Source organism: Euleptes europaea, chromosome 2 (assembly GCF_029931775.1).
Source record: "Euleptes europaea isolate rEulEur1 chromosome 2, rEulEur1.hap1, whole genome shotgun sequence".
Taxonomy (NCBI): domain Eukaryota; kingdom Metazoa; phylum Chordata; class Lepidosauria; order Squamata; family Sphaerodactylidae; genus Euleptes; species Euleptes europaea.
The window spans coordinates 37312315-37328111 of NC_079313.1; the positions used below are offsets into that span (position 1 = coordinate 37312315).

At 44.2% G+C, this 15797-nt stretch overlaps 1 protein-coding gene across 1 annotated transcript in view; it reads left to right on the forward strand.

The window, feature by feature from the left end:
* The window catches only part of NR5A2 (nuclear receptor subfamily 5 group A member 2), a 142375-nt gene that overhangs the window by 74685 nt on the left and 51893 nt on the right, over positions 1–15797 (forward strand). The window contains exon 5 of the mRNA XM_056844439.1: positions 6601–6720. Coding sequence (XP_056700417.1) covers positions 6601–6720 — 120 coding nt within the window. The remainder of the gene's footprint in view (positions 1–6600; positions 6721–15797) is intronic.

The window sequence follows — 15797 nt, forward strand, 5'->3', positions numbered from 1 at the left end:
GAGAGCGGCAAATCCAAGGCAGAACTCCCCATGCATTCGGCTGCATGAAAGTGGAGTCGAGCGGTTTGGAGCCTGATAGGACTTCTCCTTCCCCCTCTCCTTCGAGTGCCTCCCCTCTACGGAGCTGCGATGGGTGGAGTTGTGATGGAGGTGGGGGCGGGCCTCAACAGAGAGCTTGTCGGCAGGAGGAGGGCTGAACGGTCAGGGGCAGACACAACCGCTGTCAAATGCTGCGGCCTTTTTCTCATGAGTAATCCTAGCTACATCGGGCTTTATGAATTAGATTAAATTCCATTAATAACCTTTTAAGTTTGGTGGGGGGTTTTACTCCGCCTCAAGAGAGCAGCAATTTTTTTAGTGAATAATTGACCTGAATGTCCGTAGCAAGAGATGACAGTGATCCTCTATGAGATTCAGGAGTAGATAGCAATGGCAGTGTGTAGCCGCAGTGAAAAAGGCAAATTCAATGCTAGGGATGATTAGGAAAGGGATTGAAAATTAAGCTGCCAGCATCATAGTGCAGTTCTGTAAATCTGTAGTGTGGCCTCACTGGGCATACTCTTTATAATGCCCATCATCCCTTTCAAAAGAGGATATTTCTTGTAGGAAAGCAACTGGGCATTTCAATCAACCAATCAATCACAGAGCTGGAAACAGTGCAGAGAAGGGCTACCAGAGTTACCAAGGGTTTAGAAAAACTCTCTGATGCTAAAGAAGCAATTGGGGCTTTTGGGAAAGTATCTAAGAAGGGACACTCTAGATGTTTGTAAAACTGTACATGGTGTGAAGAAAGTGGATGGAGAGGGGAGGGGCTGTGTCTCAGTGGTAGAGCATCTGCTTGGCATGCAGAAGGTCCCAGGTTCATTCCCCAGCATCTCCAGTTAAAGGGACTAGGCAAGTAGGTGATGTGAGAGACCTCTTCCTGAGACCCTGGAGAGCCACTGCCGGTCTGAATAGACAATACCGTCTTTGATGGACCAAGGGTCTGATTCAGTATAAGGCAGCTTCATGTGTTCAACTCCCCTCAAATACTAATACCAGGTATCATCCAATGGAGTTGATTGGCAGAAGACTGAAGCCAGACTAAAGGAGGTACTTCCTTTAGCACCATTTTTAGAATTAACTGCTAAAAGATGTAGTGATGGCTGCTACTTTACATAGCTTTAAAAAGGGGAATAGACACATTCATAGAAGGTAGTTCAATGACTATTAGTCATATAAGCTAAATGGAACATTCATGTTCAATATGTCTTCACTATTTAGCCTTCCTCCCATTCACTGAATGCTGAAGTCTTGTTACTATTTTGCTTGGTCATGTAAACCACCCAAGAAGTGATAGGCTGTCTCCAAAGTGAAACTTAATGATCTGCTGATGTTGCCTACACCTAGCCTGCCTTTACTTCTTGTATTCTCTTTCCTGCTCCAGCCAGAATCCGTAGCCTGTTGCCTCTTCCTCTCTTGCAGCCCTTCTAGGAAGCCCTGTGCCTTTCTGTTGGCTTCAGTTTTCATAGACAACAGGAACCTATATCTCAAGATGGTGACAGTCCTGGTTGCCTAGGAGGCAAAAGTGCTGTCCAAGTTAGCCACCTAGGCTTGCCTTGTGGTATGGCCACTCTGGCAGCAATAAACCTCTTCTGGCATTTGGAAAGTGCATGAGAAATGACAGATGTTTAAAGAGCAAAGAGAGTGATCAGCACAAAATGGGCTTAGCACATTAGGAAAACGAAGAGCATGACTGTCTTGCCCTGCATTGCATAAGAAAACCCCTTATCCTAGTTAACTATTAATTGCCATGAAGTCATGTTATTGGAATGCTCATTTGCAAGGGGCTTTCACTCAAGGACTAACTGATTTGTGGTTAAACAAATCCACAGGCCTTCTTTTAACATTTAGTTGGGACTTTCATTCTGCATTTATGTACAAGCTCTTCTTTCTCATAAATTTAATCCTATAATCTAGACTCTACCCAGAAGAACATCATCTTTTTAAAATCTCAGCTCAAACCAGTGCAAATCCTTACACTGGTGGAAGGGTACTTTAGGCCTCCTTTAATGTGTATTTGCATCAGTTTTCAGAGCTAATATGGGCTTTGTTTTAACCACCAAGACCCAGAGGTTTCACACACATAAATCAAGAGTGTGTCTTTGGAAAAGTAATATGGGAAGCAGTCTTTAATTGCTTAGGGTAAGTTCGCTCATTCAAATGTGTTCCCTTGATGACTGCAGTATCAGATCATAACTTGCATGTTAGCCCCAGTCAAGAACCATGGATAGAACTTCATTTAAATCTATATGCTGTCTCTCCAGAGACCTGCTTGAGGTGGCTCATAACTAAAGCAATAAAATAAAACCAACAAGCCAAGGCATTAACAACAGCATAAAACAAACACTGGGCAGCTTAAAGTGATACTGATAAAACAGTTTGCATGCCAGAAGTAGACCATAAAACAACTAAAAGAGATAAAACCTTTAGATAAAAGCCTGGGTAAAAAGGATTCTTCTGGCCTGGCATCTAAAGGAAAGTAAGGTAGTTGCTGAGCCATCCTCATCAAGGAGAGCATTACAAATGTGAGGTGCCATCACTGAAAAAGCCATGTCCCTGCTGGCCACTCACCTCACTTCTGCAGGCAAGGCACAGACAGTAGAGTTTAAGAAGATCTTAACTAGTGGGCTGGACAGTATTGTTTATTTTCAAGGGAATTTATTTTCAGAGAGCCAGTTCACAAATGTCCTCTGTAAGTCATCAGGGACTGGTCCCCATGTTCATTACTTCAAGACGGCTGCATCAAGTGATGAGTTGTGCATGTGGATCAGCAATCCCAGCTATAACACCTTACCTCATGTACAGTACCTTGCAACAAAGACATCTCACACGTTCACCTGCGAGTCCTCAAGGGAAAGATCTCATAAGTATGTTCATCACATGATTACAACACCAAAGGATGCCCTAAACGTGTGAATGTGCCATCATGACTAATATCACAGATTTAACTTCTCTATCACATTACGTCAGACCCAGTGCTTTTCAATGGAGTCAGTTCATGCATTTAGCTGTAAGTCATAAAGTGTACAAAAATAAATGTACAGAAATGTATGAACCAGGCCCATGAGTACAGCAATCAAGTGTAGAGAAATCAAGTGATGTACACGCATCCATGTCCCTGAGGAATCCTTAAGTAAACATTCCCAGAGCTTCCATGTCTTCCCCAACTCTTTCTGAAGTTTTTACATACATTGCATTTTTTTTCTTTATTATCATCAGTGGGTTAGGCTGTAATAACTCTGCATAGGCTCATACTGTAAACCGTTTTAATATAAGGCGACTTCTTACGTTCTAATGTCCAAGTGATGACTACTCTACACAGCAGCTGCAACGGACAACATTGTTGATCACCATATGGATTCTCCGTATCATTCACAAAGTGTCCGTTTCAACACTGTAGATCTTATCCATGTTAAATTAGGTGAAGATGTTGTGAGTCATTAGCAGAAGTTCTGTTGTTGTTTTTCTACATTTATGAATCTTGTGCACAGCAGTAGCTCTGAGCTGGGGTTGTTCACTCTTCTTTGGTTGCTTGTTTCTGTTTCACACTGTTTGTGCAGCACTTGCTTGCTAATTAGGGGATACCGACTTGGGAGGGGGTCAGCTTTGATAACACAAGGATGACTCTCAGACCTCCAAAAAGTACCCAAAATGCAAAGTGAGTTTTTGTTTCCAAAGTTGTTGCCTGTGGTTGAGACAGATGGTTCTTGAAAGCCTTTTTTGAGAATGTTTGTAGATGTAGAAGTTGGATCTTGTTAATTGTGGATGGTCTGACCTGAACATGTGCCTTATAAAAGAGCTGCCTATCTATCTATTTATTTACATTCCATGACGGAATTTGGTTGAGCATATAAGATGGAAAACTACGGTAGTTCAAGCACATGATAGATCAAATGAGAGTACCAGCTTCAGCTTCTAGAACTCTTTGCCCAGGTATGAACTTCTGGCAATATATCTGGATTTTGTGCCTAAGGTCTCACTTTGGATACTCCCTGGCTGCTGTATATTTGCTGGAATAAATGTTGTTAGTCTTGAAAGTGGTACTGGGGTTCTGTTTTAGTTTGGTGTATATGGAACTTGGTTATGCTGTTGCTACATTTTTGGATATTTAATTTCATTCATTTTAATTGTATTTATTAGTTGCAGGGGTGGTCTTAACCAATGGACAGCAGAGGCAGCTGTCCCAGGACATATGCTGGGGGGGGGGACAACTGCCATGACCCTGTCCCCTTGTCAGAGGGTGGCAGCTGGCTTGGTGGCAGCAGCTCATATCCACCCCGTCCACAAGAACATAAGAACATAAGAAAGGCCCTGCTGGATCAGACCAAGGCCCATCAAGTCCAGCAGTCGGTTCACACAGTGGCCAACCAGGTGCACCATCCTGCCTGAGTTCTACCGCACCCAAAATAATAGGCATGCTCCTCTGATACTAGAAAGAATAGGTATGCAGCATGACTAATATCCATTCTAACTAACAGCCATGAATACCCCTCTCCTCCATGAATATGTCCACTCCCCTCTTAAAGCCCTGCAAGCTGGCAGCCATCACCACATCCTGGGGCAGGGAGTTCCACAATTTAAGTATGCGTTGTGTGAAAAAATACTTCCTTTTATCTGTTTTGGCTCTCACCCCGTGTTCTAGTATTATGGGAGAGGGAGAAAAACTTCTCCCTGTCCACTCTCTCCAAACCATGCATAATTTTATAGACCTCTATCATGTCTCCCCTCAGCCGCCTTCTTTCCAAGCTAAACAGCCCTAAGCTTCTTAACCGCTCCCATTAGGACAGTTGCTCTAGTCCCCTAATCATTTTGGTTGCTCTTTTCTGCACCTTCTCAAGCTCTGTAATATCCTTTTTTAGGTGTGGTGACCAGAACTGTACACAGTATTCCAAGTGTGGTCTCACCATAGATTTGTACAAGGGCAGTATGATATCAGCAGTTTTATTCTCTATTCCTCGTCTAATTATAGCCAGCATGGGGGCAGAAGTTGCTCCTGCCTGCATCACATGGGGTGAGAGCCACCTCTTTCTTGGATCCTAGTGGTAGTGGGTAGACCCAGCGGGAGGAATGGCAGTGATTGTGGGGGCCCAGGCTGAATGTTTGCCCAGAATCACCAAGAGCCTCCCCCCATTGGTCGAGGTTTTTAGGTTTACTTTTTATCATATACATCCCTTTATTGTACTTTCCAGCAAAGTGACTTCAGAGGACTCAGAAGGGTATAACTCTTCTTAGGTTGGCGCTGTAATAAATTTACAGTAATAAAATCAGGGGTGGGGAACCAAAAAGGCTACACACGGTGTTTTGCATAGGCTCTCCCTTTCTACTCACAGTTCCTTGTGTTCCCATCATGCACACCTGAAGGTTGGGGGATTTTTGAAGTGCAGGGCTACAGGGGGTGAGAACCTGAGCAACTTGTGTGCTCCCATGCAAAGCATTTCCTGCTTACTCACATCTGTCCTTTTGGATTGTGACTTGTGGTTTTGTAACACTTTTATTCCTGGGAAGAATATTGCGAAGTAAAAGAATACAGCCCGGATAACCTACAAGAACCAATAAAAGAATACTGATTAAAGGACATAAAAAAAACAGTTTTTAAAAAACTAATGTTGATCTCAGAAATTCCAGCACAGCTTCACTCTTTTTAGAAATGCATCTTGAACACATGTGTAATTTACTTCAACCCTTCCAGTAATACAAATAACAATTTTATAGTTGAAACCTTCATGACTTGTTTGTGTGACAGATTCTGAGGATTTGAGACTTGTGCTTTTCCAGCAAGGCATGGCTGCAATCTTCTATTCCAGATAACGGGTGGCTTTGTTAGAAATGGCACAGGAGATAAATACGTCTGAGGAGAGTCAAAGAGAGCTTCTTTAATATCAGTTCAACCTTGTTCTGTGAGCTAAGCAGAAATGAATTATCATGGTTACCTGTAGCATGAGGAGGAGAGAGCAAGGCTGCTCCTGTGATAACAGAAGCTTCCCTTTGACTTAGTAATATATCCATCTGCTATGTTGCACTCCTCTTTTCTTTCATCCAGCTGTATTGTCAAATGAGAGTGTGACTTGGAAGCAATGGTGGAGCATTCTCATCATAAATTTTCAGCTCTCTCCACTAAATTTAATGGATATGGTCAAAACCCAATGGGCTGTTCCATAGAATGGCTTCCCAATGCTGTAGAGCCAAAATGTAAATTGTGTTATTGCATTCTTTGTAGAAATTTGAGGGTGTTTTGATTCAATAAAGGCCAAACTAGATATTCATACCATGGAGCTGTTCTAACATTTAAAAATCCTGGCTGGGTAATGGTTTTGTGGGAAATGGCCACTTAAGATGGCTGCCACAAATGTTGATATAGCAACAGTATTTTGAAATGAACCCATAGAACCCATAGAAAAGTAGATCTCATGATGCTACAGCAATGTCTCAGAGTTCTATTATTAGAATATTCCAGAGTTCTGTTATTAGAATAGTATTAGAATACTCCAGATAAAATAATAATAAATAGCAAATTGCCAACATGCGACTATGATTTTTGTTCTATATCTTCATCTGCAGGTTGATGACCAAATGAAGCTGCTTCAGAACTGCTGGAGCGAACTCTTAATTCTAGATCACATTTATCGGCAAGTGGTACATGGGAAAGAAGGCTCCATCCTTCTTGTCACTGGGCAACAAGTGAGTGCATAATTATGAATGTGGATTCATAATTAATATTATTTCAAAACATTAAGAATGTTAACAAGATCAGAAATACTGATGTTTCACTGAAGGCACATTCTGTTGAATTGAGATATGGATTACATTTCAAAATATTTATTTCAGTATCCTGACCTGGATAGCCCCAGGCTAGCCCGATCTCGTCAGATCTCAGAAGCTAAGCAGGGTCATACCAGGAAGCCATTTTCCACCAGGCTAGATTGGCCAGGGATCCTGGAGGTTGTTTTTTTTTTTTTTTTTTGGCCATCTTCTAGGCATGGAGTAGGGGTCACTGGGGGTGAGGGGAGAGGTAGTTGTGAACTTTCTGCATTGTGCAGGGGGTTGGACTAGATTACCCTAGTGCAGGTGTCGGCAAACTCATTAGTCAAAAGAGCCAAATATCAACAGTACAACGATTGAGATTTCTTTTGACAGCCAAATTTCTTAAACTATATAGGTAGGTACACTGTTTATTAACTTTATAAACTTTAATTAAAGTTTTAAGTCTTAATTAAACTATAGGTACACTGCATAAAACTTGATATCATACTTAATAGTGATCTTATTTATTGATAAAAATTAAATTGTAAGTCCCTGCCATTTCCCCCTCCCCGTCTGTGGAGTCCTCGTCTGGAGGCCTGGTCTACTGCCATAAAAGCCTATTGGTAGACCTGGCCTCCAGCTGAGTCCCATTGGGAGGCCAGGTCTACCCATTGGTTTTCTTGGCAGTAGACCTGGCCTCCAGAGGCCCATAGAAGCCAATTGGTAGACCTGGCCTCTGAAGGGGGACTTTTTTTTCCCCCCTCCTTGGAGTCCAGGTCTACCGCCAAGAAAGCCAGTGGGTAGACATGGCCTCCCAATGGGACTCAGCCAGAGGCCAGGTCTACCAAAGGAAGCCCGCCCTGCCCAACAGCTGATAGGCAGGCGGGGGGGCAGGAACCGCCGAGCCGCCCGCCCAGCAATCGCGCGGCTAGAGGGGAGGGGAGGCTTTAGCCTCCCAACCATTGAGGGCAAGGGAAAGGGGACCTGGCCATTCTCCACGGCGGGGGTGGGGGAGAAACATCACACCCGCTCGCCTGCTCTCTCGCGCTCACTCGCTCTCTCTCTCTCTCTCTCTCTCTCAGGCGTGCGGCTCCGCAGCCCGGCTGCCTGCGCAAGCGGGCGCGAGAGCAGGGGCTCCGAACCAAGTTCGGAGAGCCGCACTCAACGGGCCAAAGAGCCACTGCAGTTTGCAGACCCCTGCCCTAGTGGTCCCTTCCAATTCTATGAATCTGTGTTTCTATGATTCTAGGGTCGATCCTGGCTAGTATTTGGAAGGGAGACCTCCATGGAATACCAGGGTATGCATGGTATTATGCATGGTATAGAGAGAGTGGACAGAGAGAAGCTTTTCTCCCTCTCTCATAATACCAGGATTCGGGGTCAACTGCTGAAGTTGGAGGGTGAGAGATTCAAAACAGATAAAAGGAAGTATTTCTTCACACAACGCATAGTTAAATTGTGGAACTCCCTGCCCCAGGATGTGGTGATGACTGCCAACTTGGAAGATTTGGGAGGGGAGGGGACATATTTATGGAGGATAAGGCTATCCATGGCTACTTGTCAAAATGGATACTAGTTATGATGCATGCCTATTCTCTGCAGTATCAGAGGAGCATGCCCATTATATTAGGTACTGTGAAACACAGGCAGGATGCTGCTGCAGTCATCTTGTTTGTGGGCTTGCTAGAGGTGCCTGGTTGGCCACTATGTGAACAGACTGCTGGACTTGATGGGCCTTGGTCTGATCCAGCATGGCTTTTCTTATGTTCTTATGTTCTTATGTTCTTATATTCAGAGTCGTGATGCAGAGGCAGACAATAACAAACTACCTCAAAACATCTCTTGCCTTGAAAACTTTATGGGGTTGCCATAAGTCAGCTGTGACTTGATGGCCAAAAAAAGTATTCATTTTCTCAGATACTTTAGAGAATACCTGAGTCTTTACATGGTACCTTTCCCCCAGGGATGTCCCTACATCAGATAGAGTGGTGTGTTCTGACATTCTGCACTTCCCAGGCATGCATAGGCTCCATTTGAACTGGGACACTGGTACACAGAGCTGGCAACCCTAACCATTGTCCTCTCCTGAAAATGACCCTGAGGGGCAGGCACTGTTTGCCCTGTTGGGGGCTGCACATGTATTGACGTTACATTGCCACAATGGGAAACGGTGCAGCAGGAGGTCTAAGCCCACCTTCTTCCCATTCCACAGCCCCAATCCAAATTGGGCCTGCACAGGCCTGGGAAGCTTGGAACTTCAGAACATGCCTCTCTATCTGACCTGGGGTAGGGTTGCCAGGTCCCTCTTTGCCACCGGTGGGAGGTTTTTGGGGTGGAGCCTGAGGAGGGCAGGGTTTGGGGGAGGGGAGGGACTTCAATGCCATAGAGTCCAGTTGCCAAAGCGGCCATTTTCTCCAGGGGAACTGATCTCTATCGGCTGGAGATCAGTTTAATACCAGGAGATCTCCAGTTAGTACCTGGAGGTTGGCAACTGTAGACCTGGGGGGGAGTCATGTAGTTAGTATGAATACTTAGTAGTGGCTATTTTAGGTAAGAAGTTAAGGGAAAAAAACAGCAGGGTCAAGAAGCCACAAAATGCAACAAGTACTGGGCAAAACAATGATTCCCTTACAGCACAAGTAAAGAACATGGGTACTCTGTTCCTAGACCAGTGATAATAGGTAAACACAAAAGCAGATCTGAGCATAAACATTGTTAAATACCTACTAATATTCTGTTCTGAATGGCCTATGGTGGGCCAGAAGTGTAATTTTGGTAGCAGGACATGTCTAGCAAAAGAAAAATCAGTAAGTTTTCACTTTCCTTTACTCTTTTCATTCCAGGGATTTATTTCAAGTAAATCATGAGCCAGATTTGTTCATTAGTTTATAACTTTAAAATATTTTTAGACTGCTTTTCTGTCTCTCTCAGAGTGGTTGTATAACTCATGCTGCTTTGTGTTTAGAGAGGATTGGCATAGCAGAATTGGAAGTTGGCAGTATTTTAAAAGGGACATTTTTTAAAAGCTCCACACTCACAAAGGCCAACATTTATGCAGCTAAATATTGCTGGACATGCTTCCAAAACATTGTTTGGTTCTGTGATTTGCAGCATATGGACTAGAACTATGTGTAATCTATAGTCACTCTGCCAATATGGATCCATGCACTGAACTTAGCATTCTGGAAATTGCATTTCTGTCTTCATGAAGACAGTCTTGAAGACTGGTAGGCAATGCCAGAATAAATCTTAGAAGTGAGACTGAGTGTTTCCGGTTGGCAGGAGTAGGGTCTTCAATTCTAAGGATACTCTCTCTCTTACACACTCAGCTATGCCAACATAGCGGTGTATACTACTCTCCAATTTTAGTTTCACAACAACCCTGTAAGGTAGGTTAGGTCGAGAGGGAGAGGTCATACTAATTGGGGATTAGAACCCAGGTCTCCACACACCAAGTACAATGTGCTAACCACTACGCAGCACTAGCTCCTTATCCTTCCTCTATTGAAAACAGAATAAATTATGGAAGTTAAGCTACTTTAGCCAGTGGGTTTAACAAACATTTTATGCGGATGGCAGAATTCAGCTTGTTTTAAGTGCAGGGTATGTGTGACCAAACTACACTACCAAGATATGCATTATTGTCTCGGGTGTTCAGATCCTATAGCTAAGTGCCTGAAAAATGGGCCTAAGTGAGTTGGTTGAAATTCTTTGAATGTATAAGGGAAGAGAGGATGTGGAAGGCAAGACAGATCAGATAATCAAAAATCCCATTAAAAGTCAAACGTAATAGAGAGAACCCAATTCAATGCGAAGATCTCTGACACAAGCATAGCAAAAAAGAGTCTGACCTGAGCATGACCACCACAGTAGCTTTTCAAAGCTCAGAATAATTTCAGTAGGGACTGGTGGGGTTCCCTCATGTATTGTTCCCATGTTTATTTATAATTTCCAAGACCCTCTGCAAAGTAAATGAGAGCAACAAGACAAACTAAATGAGAACCGTACCCTTTGAAAACTTATTTCGGCTCTAATGGGAAAGAATGCCCAGTGTCATGGGAAGGCAGTGTATATTTTGTACATTTTATGTCTGATTCAAAGTGAAACCAAATGATGGTCCACTGGCATTTAAGTAGCTGAAACCTAAACCGCCTAGATGTATATACATACGAGGAAACAGTTGCTTGTTTAGACTGCCGAACTCTGTGATGCAGTTGCTATACAGAATTTGCATAGGGAGCCTTCTTCCTAATCTAAACCATGTAAGATATCCCTTTGTTCTTACAAGAACTATTGTGTGTGCTGTGCAAGAGGCAAAAAAAATATGTGTGTTATATGTGAGGCAGGTAAATCAGTTATTTGAGCAAAGCTCCATTAACTGTGGCCACAATCCAGCCAAAGTGAAACAGTTTTAAATCCCACAGATCTCAGCAAACACTACATTGCAGTACTGGGATGTACATCAAACCTGGAACCAGTTTTGCAAATGATGAGAGCTGTTCCGTGAGGCCACGTGCCACATAATTTCCAAACTGCACGAAATGCCTGGGTAGCCTTTAAAAAATGTGAGTTGCAGAGACAAAGTGGACCATTTAATCATAGTTGGACAATGAGGCCCTGGGTTTAAGCATGCGAACTACAAATCATTGGATGCATTTGGAAATTGCATTTTTAACCCAGGCAGAGATACGGCTTCAGAGTCGATCAAAATTATATCTACTTGAACCTGATTCGTCTCAGGCCTTGCCCATGTGGGCTATCTCCAGCTCTAGGGTTGCCAACCTCCAGGTACTAGCTGGAGATCTCCTGCTATTACAACTGATCTCCAGCCAATAGAGATCAGTTCACCTGGAGAAAATGGCCGCTTTGGCAACTGGACTCTATGACATTGAAGTGCCTCCCTTCCCCAAACCCTACCTTCCTCAGGCTCCACCCAAAAAACCTCCTGCCAGTGGTGAAGAGGAACCTGGCAACCCTATCCAGACCTGGCCTTAGGTCAGTTTCTGATGCTGTCTGTCACTATGAAGTTAGTGGACTTATTCTTGGAATGCTCAACAGACTTTCCCTCCTGCCCATTGAACTTTGAGTAACAGAAGGAATAATAAGGAGTAACAGAAGGAACTTTGAGTAATAGAGGGAACCTTGAGTAATGGAAGGAATAAGACATGCACAGTCTAAGATGAAGGAAACAATCTATTTAGTATCTCCCCCCCGCAACACACACAAATGAGCCACTGCTAATCATTCCCATACATCAATCATATGCCTTTTCTGATCGATACAGTGTGAATTGTAGGGGAATCAAATAAGCCAACTCGGACAACATTTCCACACTCAGTGCATAACTTGGTACTCATGCAGCCACCTATGGCTCAGTGAGTCTAGCAAGCCAGGAGCCAGTCAGCAGTGCAGTTCTAGAGAAGCAGCCAAGAGTGCAGGCCCTCTCTAACTCTCCCCACGTGTACCACAGATCCCTGCTTCCCAGTGCAATTTGAGGCATTTGTGCAACAAGCTGGTCCCTCATGAAATAGGCTGTTCCAGACTGGCACAATGCTTTAACGATGTTCCTGCTTGTGTTACAGGTTACTTTCTCATTTGCTTTCACAGCTGCATCTTTGCATCCCCCATGTCACACCACACCAGATGTTAACATCCAGTCCCTCCCCCAATCCTCCTTGTTGCTTCCATGCCAGTGTTGGATGCCAGGGTCTAAGGCTGGTGAGAATCTCGTCCCTCTTTTCTTGCGCCATAATGGCAAAGAGAGGGCGTGAAAGGGATACTTTACACTAGCAGCTAGAGACTAGAGACCTCCCTCTAGAGCACACTCTCCTCCATAAACTTTTTCATCAAATTTTTATGTAAGAAGAAAGTGATCAGAGATCCGTATTGTGGTTTGCAGATAGGGTTGCCTACTGCAGGTTAGGAAATTCCTGGAGATTTGGGATGGAGCCTGGGGAGGAAGAGGTTTGGAGACAGGAGGGATCTCAGCAGAATATAATGCCATAGAGTCTGCCCTCCAAAGTAGCCATTTTCTTCAGGGAATCTGATCTCTATAGTCTGGACTAGGGCTGTGCAAAAAAAAAAAAAAATCCAGTAAATTTTGGGTTCAGGTTTATTGGGCCTGATTTTTTTTGGTAAACCCGAAATAAGCCGAATACCCATACCAGTAAATATGGAAATTCAGCTTATTTCCGGGTTTACCGGAAGAATTCGGCCACATTTATGGGGATTTTTTAAAGCTCCTGGGGGGGCATTTTTGGAGGTAGAGCCCCCAAATTCACAGCGTAACTTGAAGGTACTCTTATTGCATGACCCCCGAGGTTTGGTGAAGATTGGGTATGGGGGTCTCATTTTATGGGGTCTGGAAGGGGTCACCCCCCCTCCATAGAGAAATATTGTGAACTTTATAAAACCAAATAAAGTAGCATTTTTCTTCACCCACAATTTTTAAAAAAGAAATTAATGTTTTGTAAAATGCGTGCTGTGGCAACACCTCCCCCCCCCACGTGACAGTTTTCACAGATTATTCTGCACACTTTAAAAATAAATAGGTTAATTTTTTTAATTGTTGCAGAATACAATAATGCACATATGGCATAATTTCCATCTTCTATTTCTTAAAACCAAGGCTACTCAAGAAAGGGGATCAGGAGGCACAATCCTCCTCCTTCCTGCATATGTAGTCCTTATATATGCATGTAATATCGGTACAGGGTTTCTATAGAAAATGAAACAAGCACAGGAAATTGCGACTCAGGTTTTCTTTTCATAATGCACTGACGGTTAATAAACATATAAGATGTTTTACAGCACTTTGAAGAGTTATCAGCTTTACTATTTGCATATTAGAACTAATTAGCAACCTCCATAACGCCATCCGGAGGGAAAGGTCTGCTGGCAACTTAATTCATTATCTTCCATTATTGGCATATCATGTTAAAATGACAGGCATCGTCACCATAATTTTAATTAATTTAATGAAAACTGATTTCACTATGCCGGCTGCCTCTGTCTAGGATGAACCTATTTCCTAACATATGGAACTGCTGTGCTTTTTCCAAAAGTATATTTATATAGTATAGTAAATAAATCATCATTTGCAATCATTAAAACTTCTGCTTAAGGTGCTCATCATTATTTGTGCAAATTTGTGTTTGTGGAGTACTAAATTAGTATTACTGACTAATCATTTTAACAAGAATTAAACAAGAACCAGCTTGACGAAGACCTAAGGCCCTAGGGTTAATTCACTATCACTCTTCTGGAACATTTGCAATCAGAGTCTGCTGAGTCCCTGCTAATGTTGTAGTATTATACTAGTTCCAAGATTAAATTCTGGCCTCAGCAGATACCCATTAATATATAGCAATATGAGCTTTGATTAGCAGTGCACAAATAAGCAGCAGCAACAAAGTACTGAAAACACTAATTAATAACATAGATCTTTAACCATTCAAAATCGAAAACAAATGCCCTTCAGCCCCTACTGTATGAAAATGTTTTTTCCAATACCTCATGAGCGGACATCACTTTTTAACAACATCATTTTTTAACAATCCATCATTATTACTAAGGATGCTCTCAAACACCCACCAGTTCCACTCACATTCTGCTCATAAGCTGCAAAGAAGAAGCCGGGTTTTTGTCGAACAGTAGGCTGTTTGTGAACAGCTTCAGCCTATTCAGTGGGTTACTTTCCATGTATTCAAACAGTACTGTACAGTGGAATGGGCAGTATGTCATACATGTGCGAGCCACACAGCTTGATGGGAATCCTGTTCCCTCCCCACAAAGATCTGTCATCACTGCACACTAGGGCTGTCAATTCGGTTCGGTCCGAACTGAAAATCAACCGAATTTCCCCTGATTCAGTGATTTTCTGTTCGGACGGATCCGAACTCAAATCTGGCGGGCAACCAGGGGGGCCGAATTCAGCGAGTTCGGGAGTTCGCGAATAAATTCGGCCAATTCGGCCCCCCCTTCAGGGGAGTCCGCTGAAAGGTGCGGGCTGCCCTTTAAACTGACCTGCGTCTCCCAGCTGGGAAGCTCAGATCAGTTTAAAGGGCCCCCGCGCGCCTTCAGGGGAGCCCGCTGAAGGGGGGCGGGCTGTCCTTTAAACTGATCTGTGCCTCCCGGCCGGGAGGCACAGATCAGTTTAAAGGACAGCCCGCCCCCCTTCAGGGGAGCCCGCTGAAGGGAGGCGGGCTGTCTTTTAAACTGATCTGCGCCTCCCGGCCGGGAGGCACAGGTCAGTTTAAAGGGCAGCCCGCGCCTCTCCAGCGGAGCCCGCTGAAAGGTGCGGGCTGCCCTTTAAACTGACCTGCGCCTCCCAGCTGGGAGGCGCAGGTCAGTTTAAAGGACAGCCCGCCCCCCTTCAGGGGAGCCCGCTGAAGGGAGGCGGGCTGTCATTTAAGCTGATCTGCGCCTCCCGGCCGGGAGGCGCAAGTCAGTTTAAAGGACAGCCCGCCCCCCTTCAGGGGAGCCCGCTGAAGGGGGGCGGGCTGTCCTTTAAACTGATCTGTGCCTCCCGGCCGGGAGGCGCAGGTCAGTTTAAAGGGCAGCCCGCGCCTCTCCAGCGGAGCCCGCTGAAAGGTGCGGGCTGCCCTTTAAACTGACCTGCGCCTCCCAGCTGGGAGGCGCAGATCAGTTTAAAGGGCCCCCGCGCGCCTTCAGGGAATCCCTCTGAAGGCGCGCGGGGGCCGAATTTTCCCCCGAACTCCGGATCCCCCCGAATTACCGGGGATCCGAAGCGGGGGAGTTTGGACTTCGGCACGTACCGAACCCACAAGGGTCAAATTCGGCCAAATCCGAACTGTACCGAATTTTTTTTTTTGACAGCCCTACTGCACACTCTTCATCATCCATCTATTTAAAGAGTGAACAAACTAATCAGCCAGCCAGGAATTACACAAACACTATTTTTTTAAGTCTTACTGTTTGGTGTTCATTTAAGTCCATGTTATTGAAGTTATTTTGTGCATATGCATATGCATTTTCACACAGCCTTAAGGAAG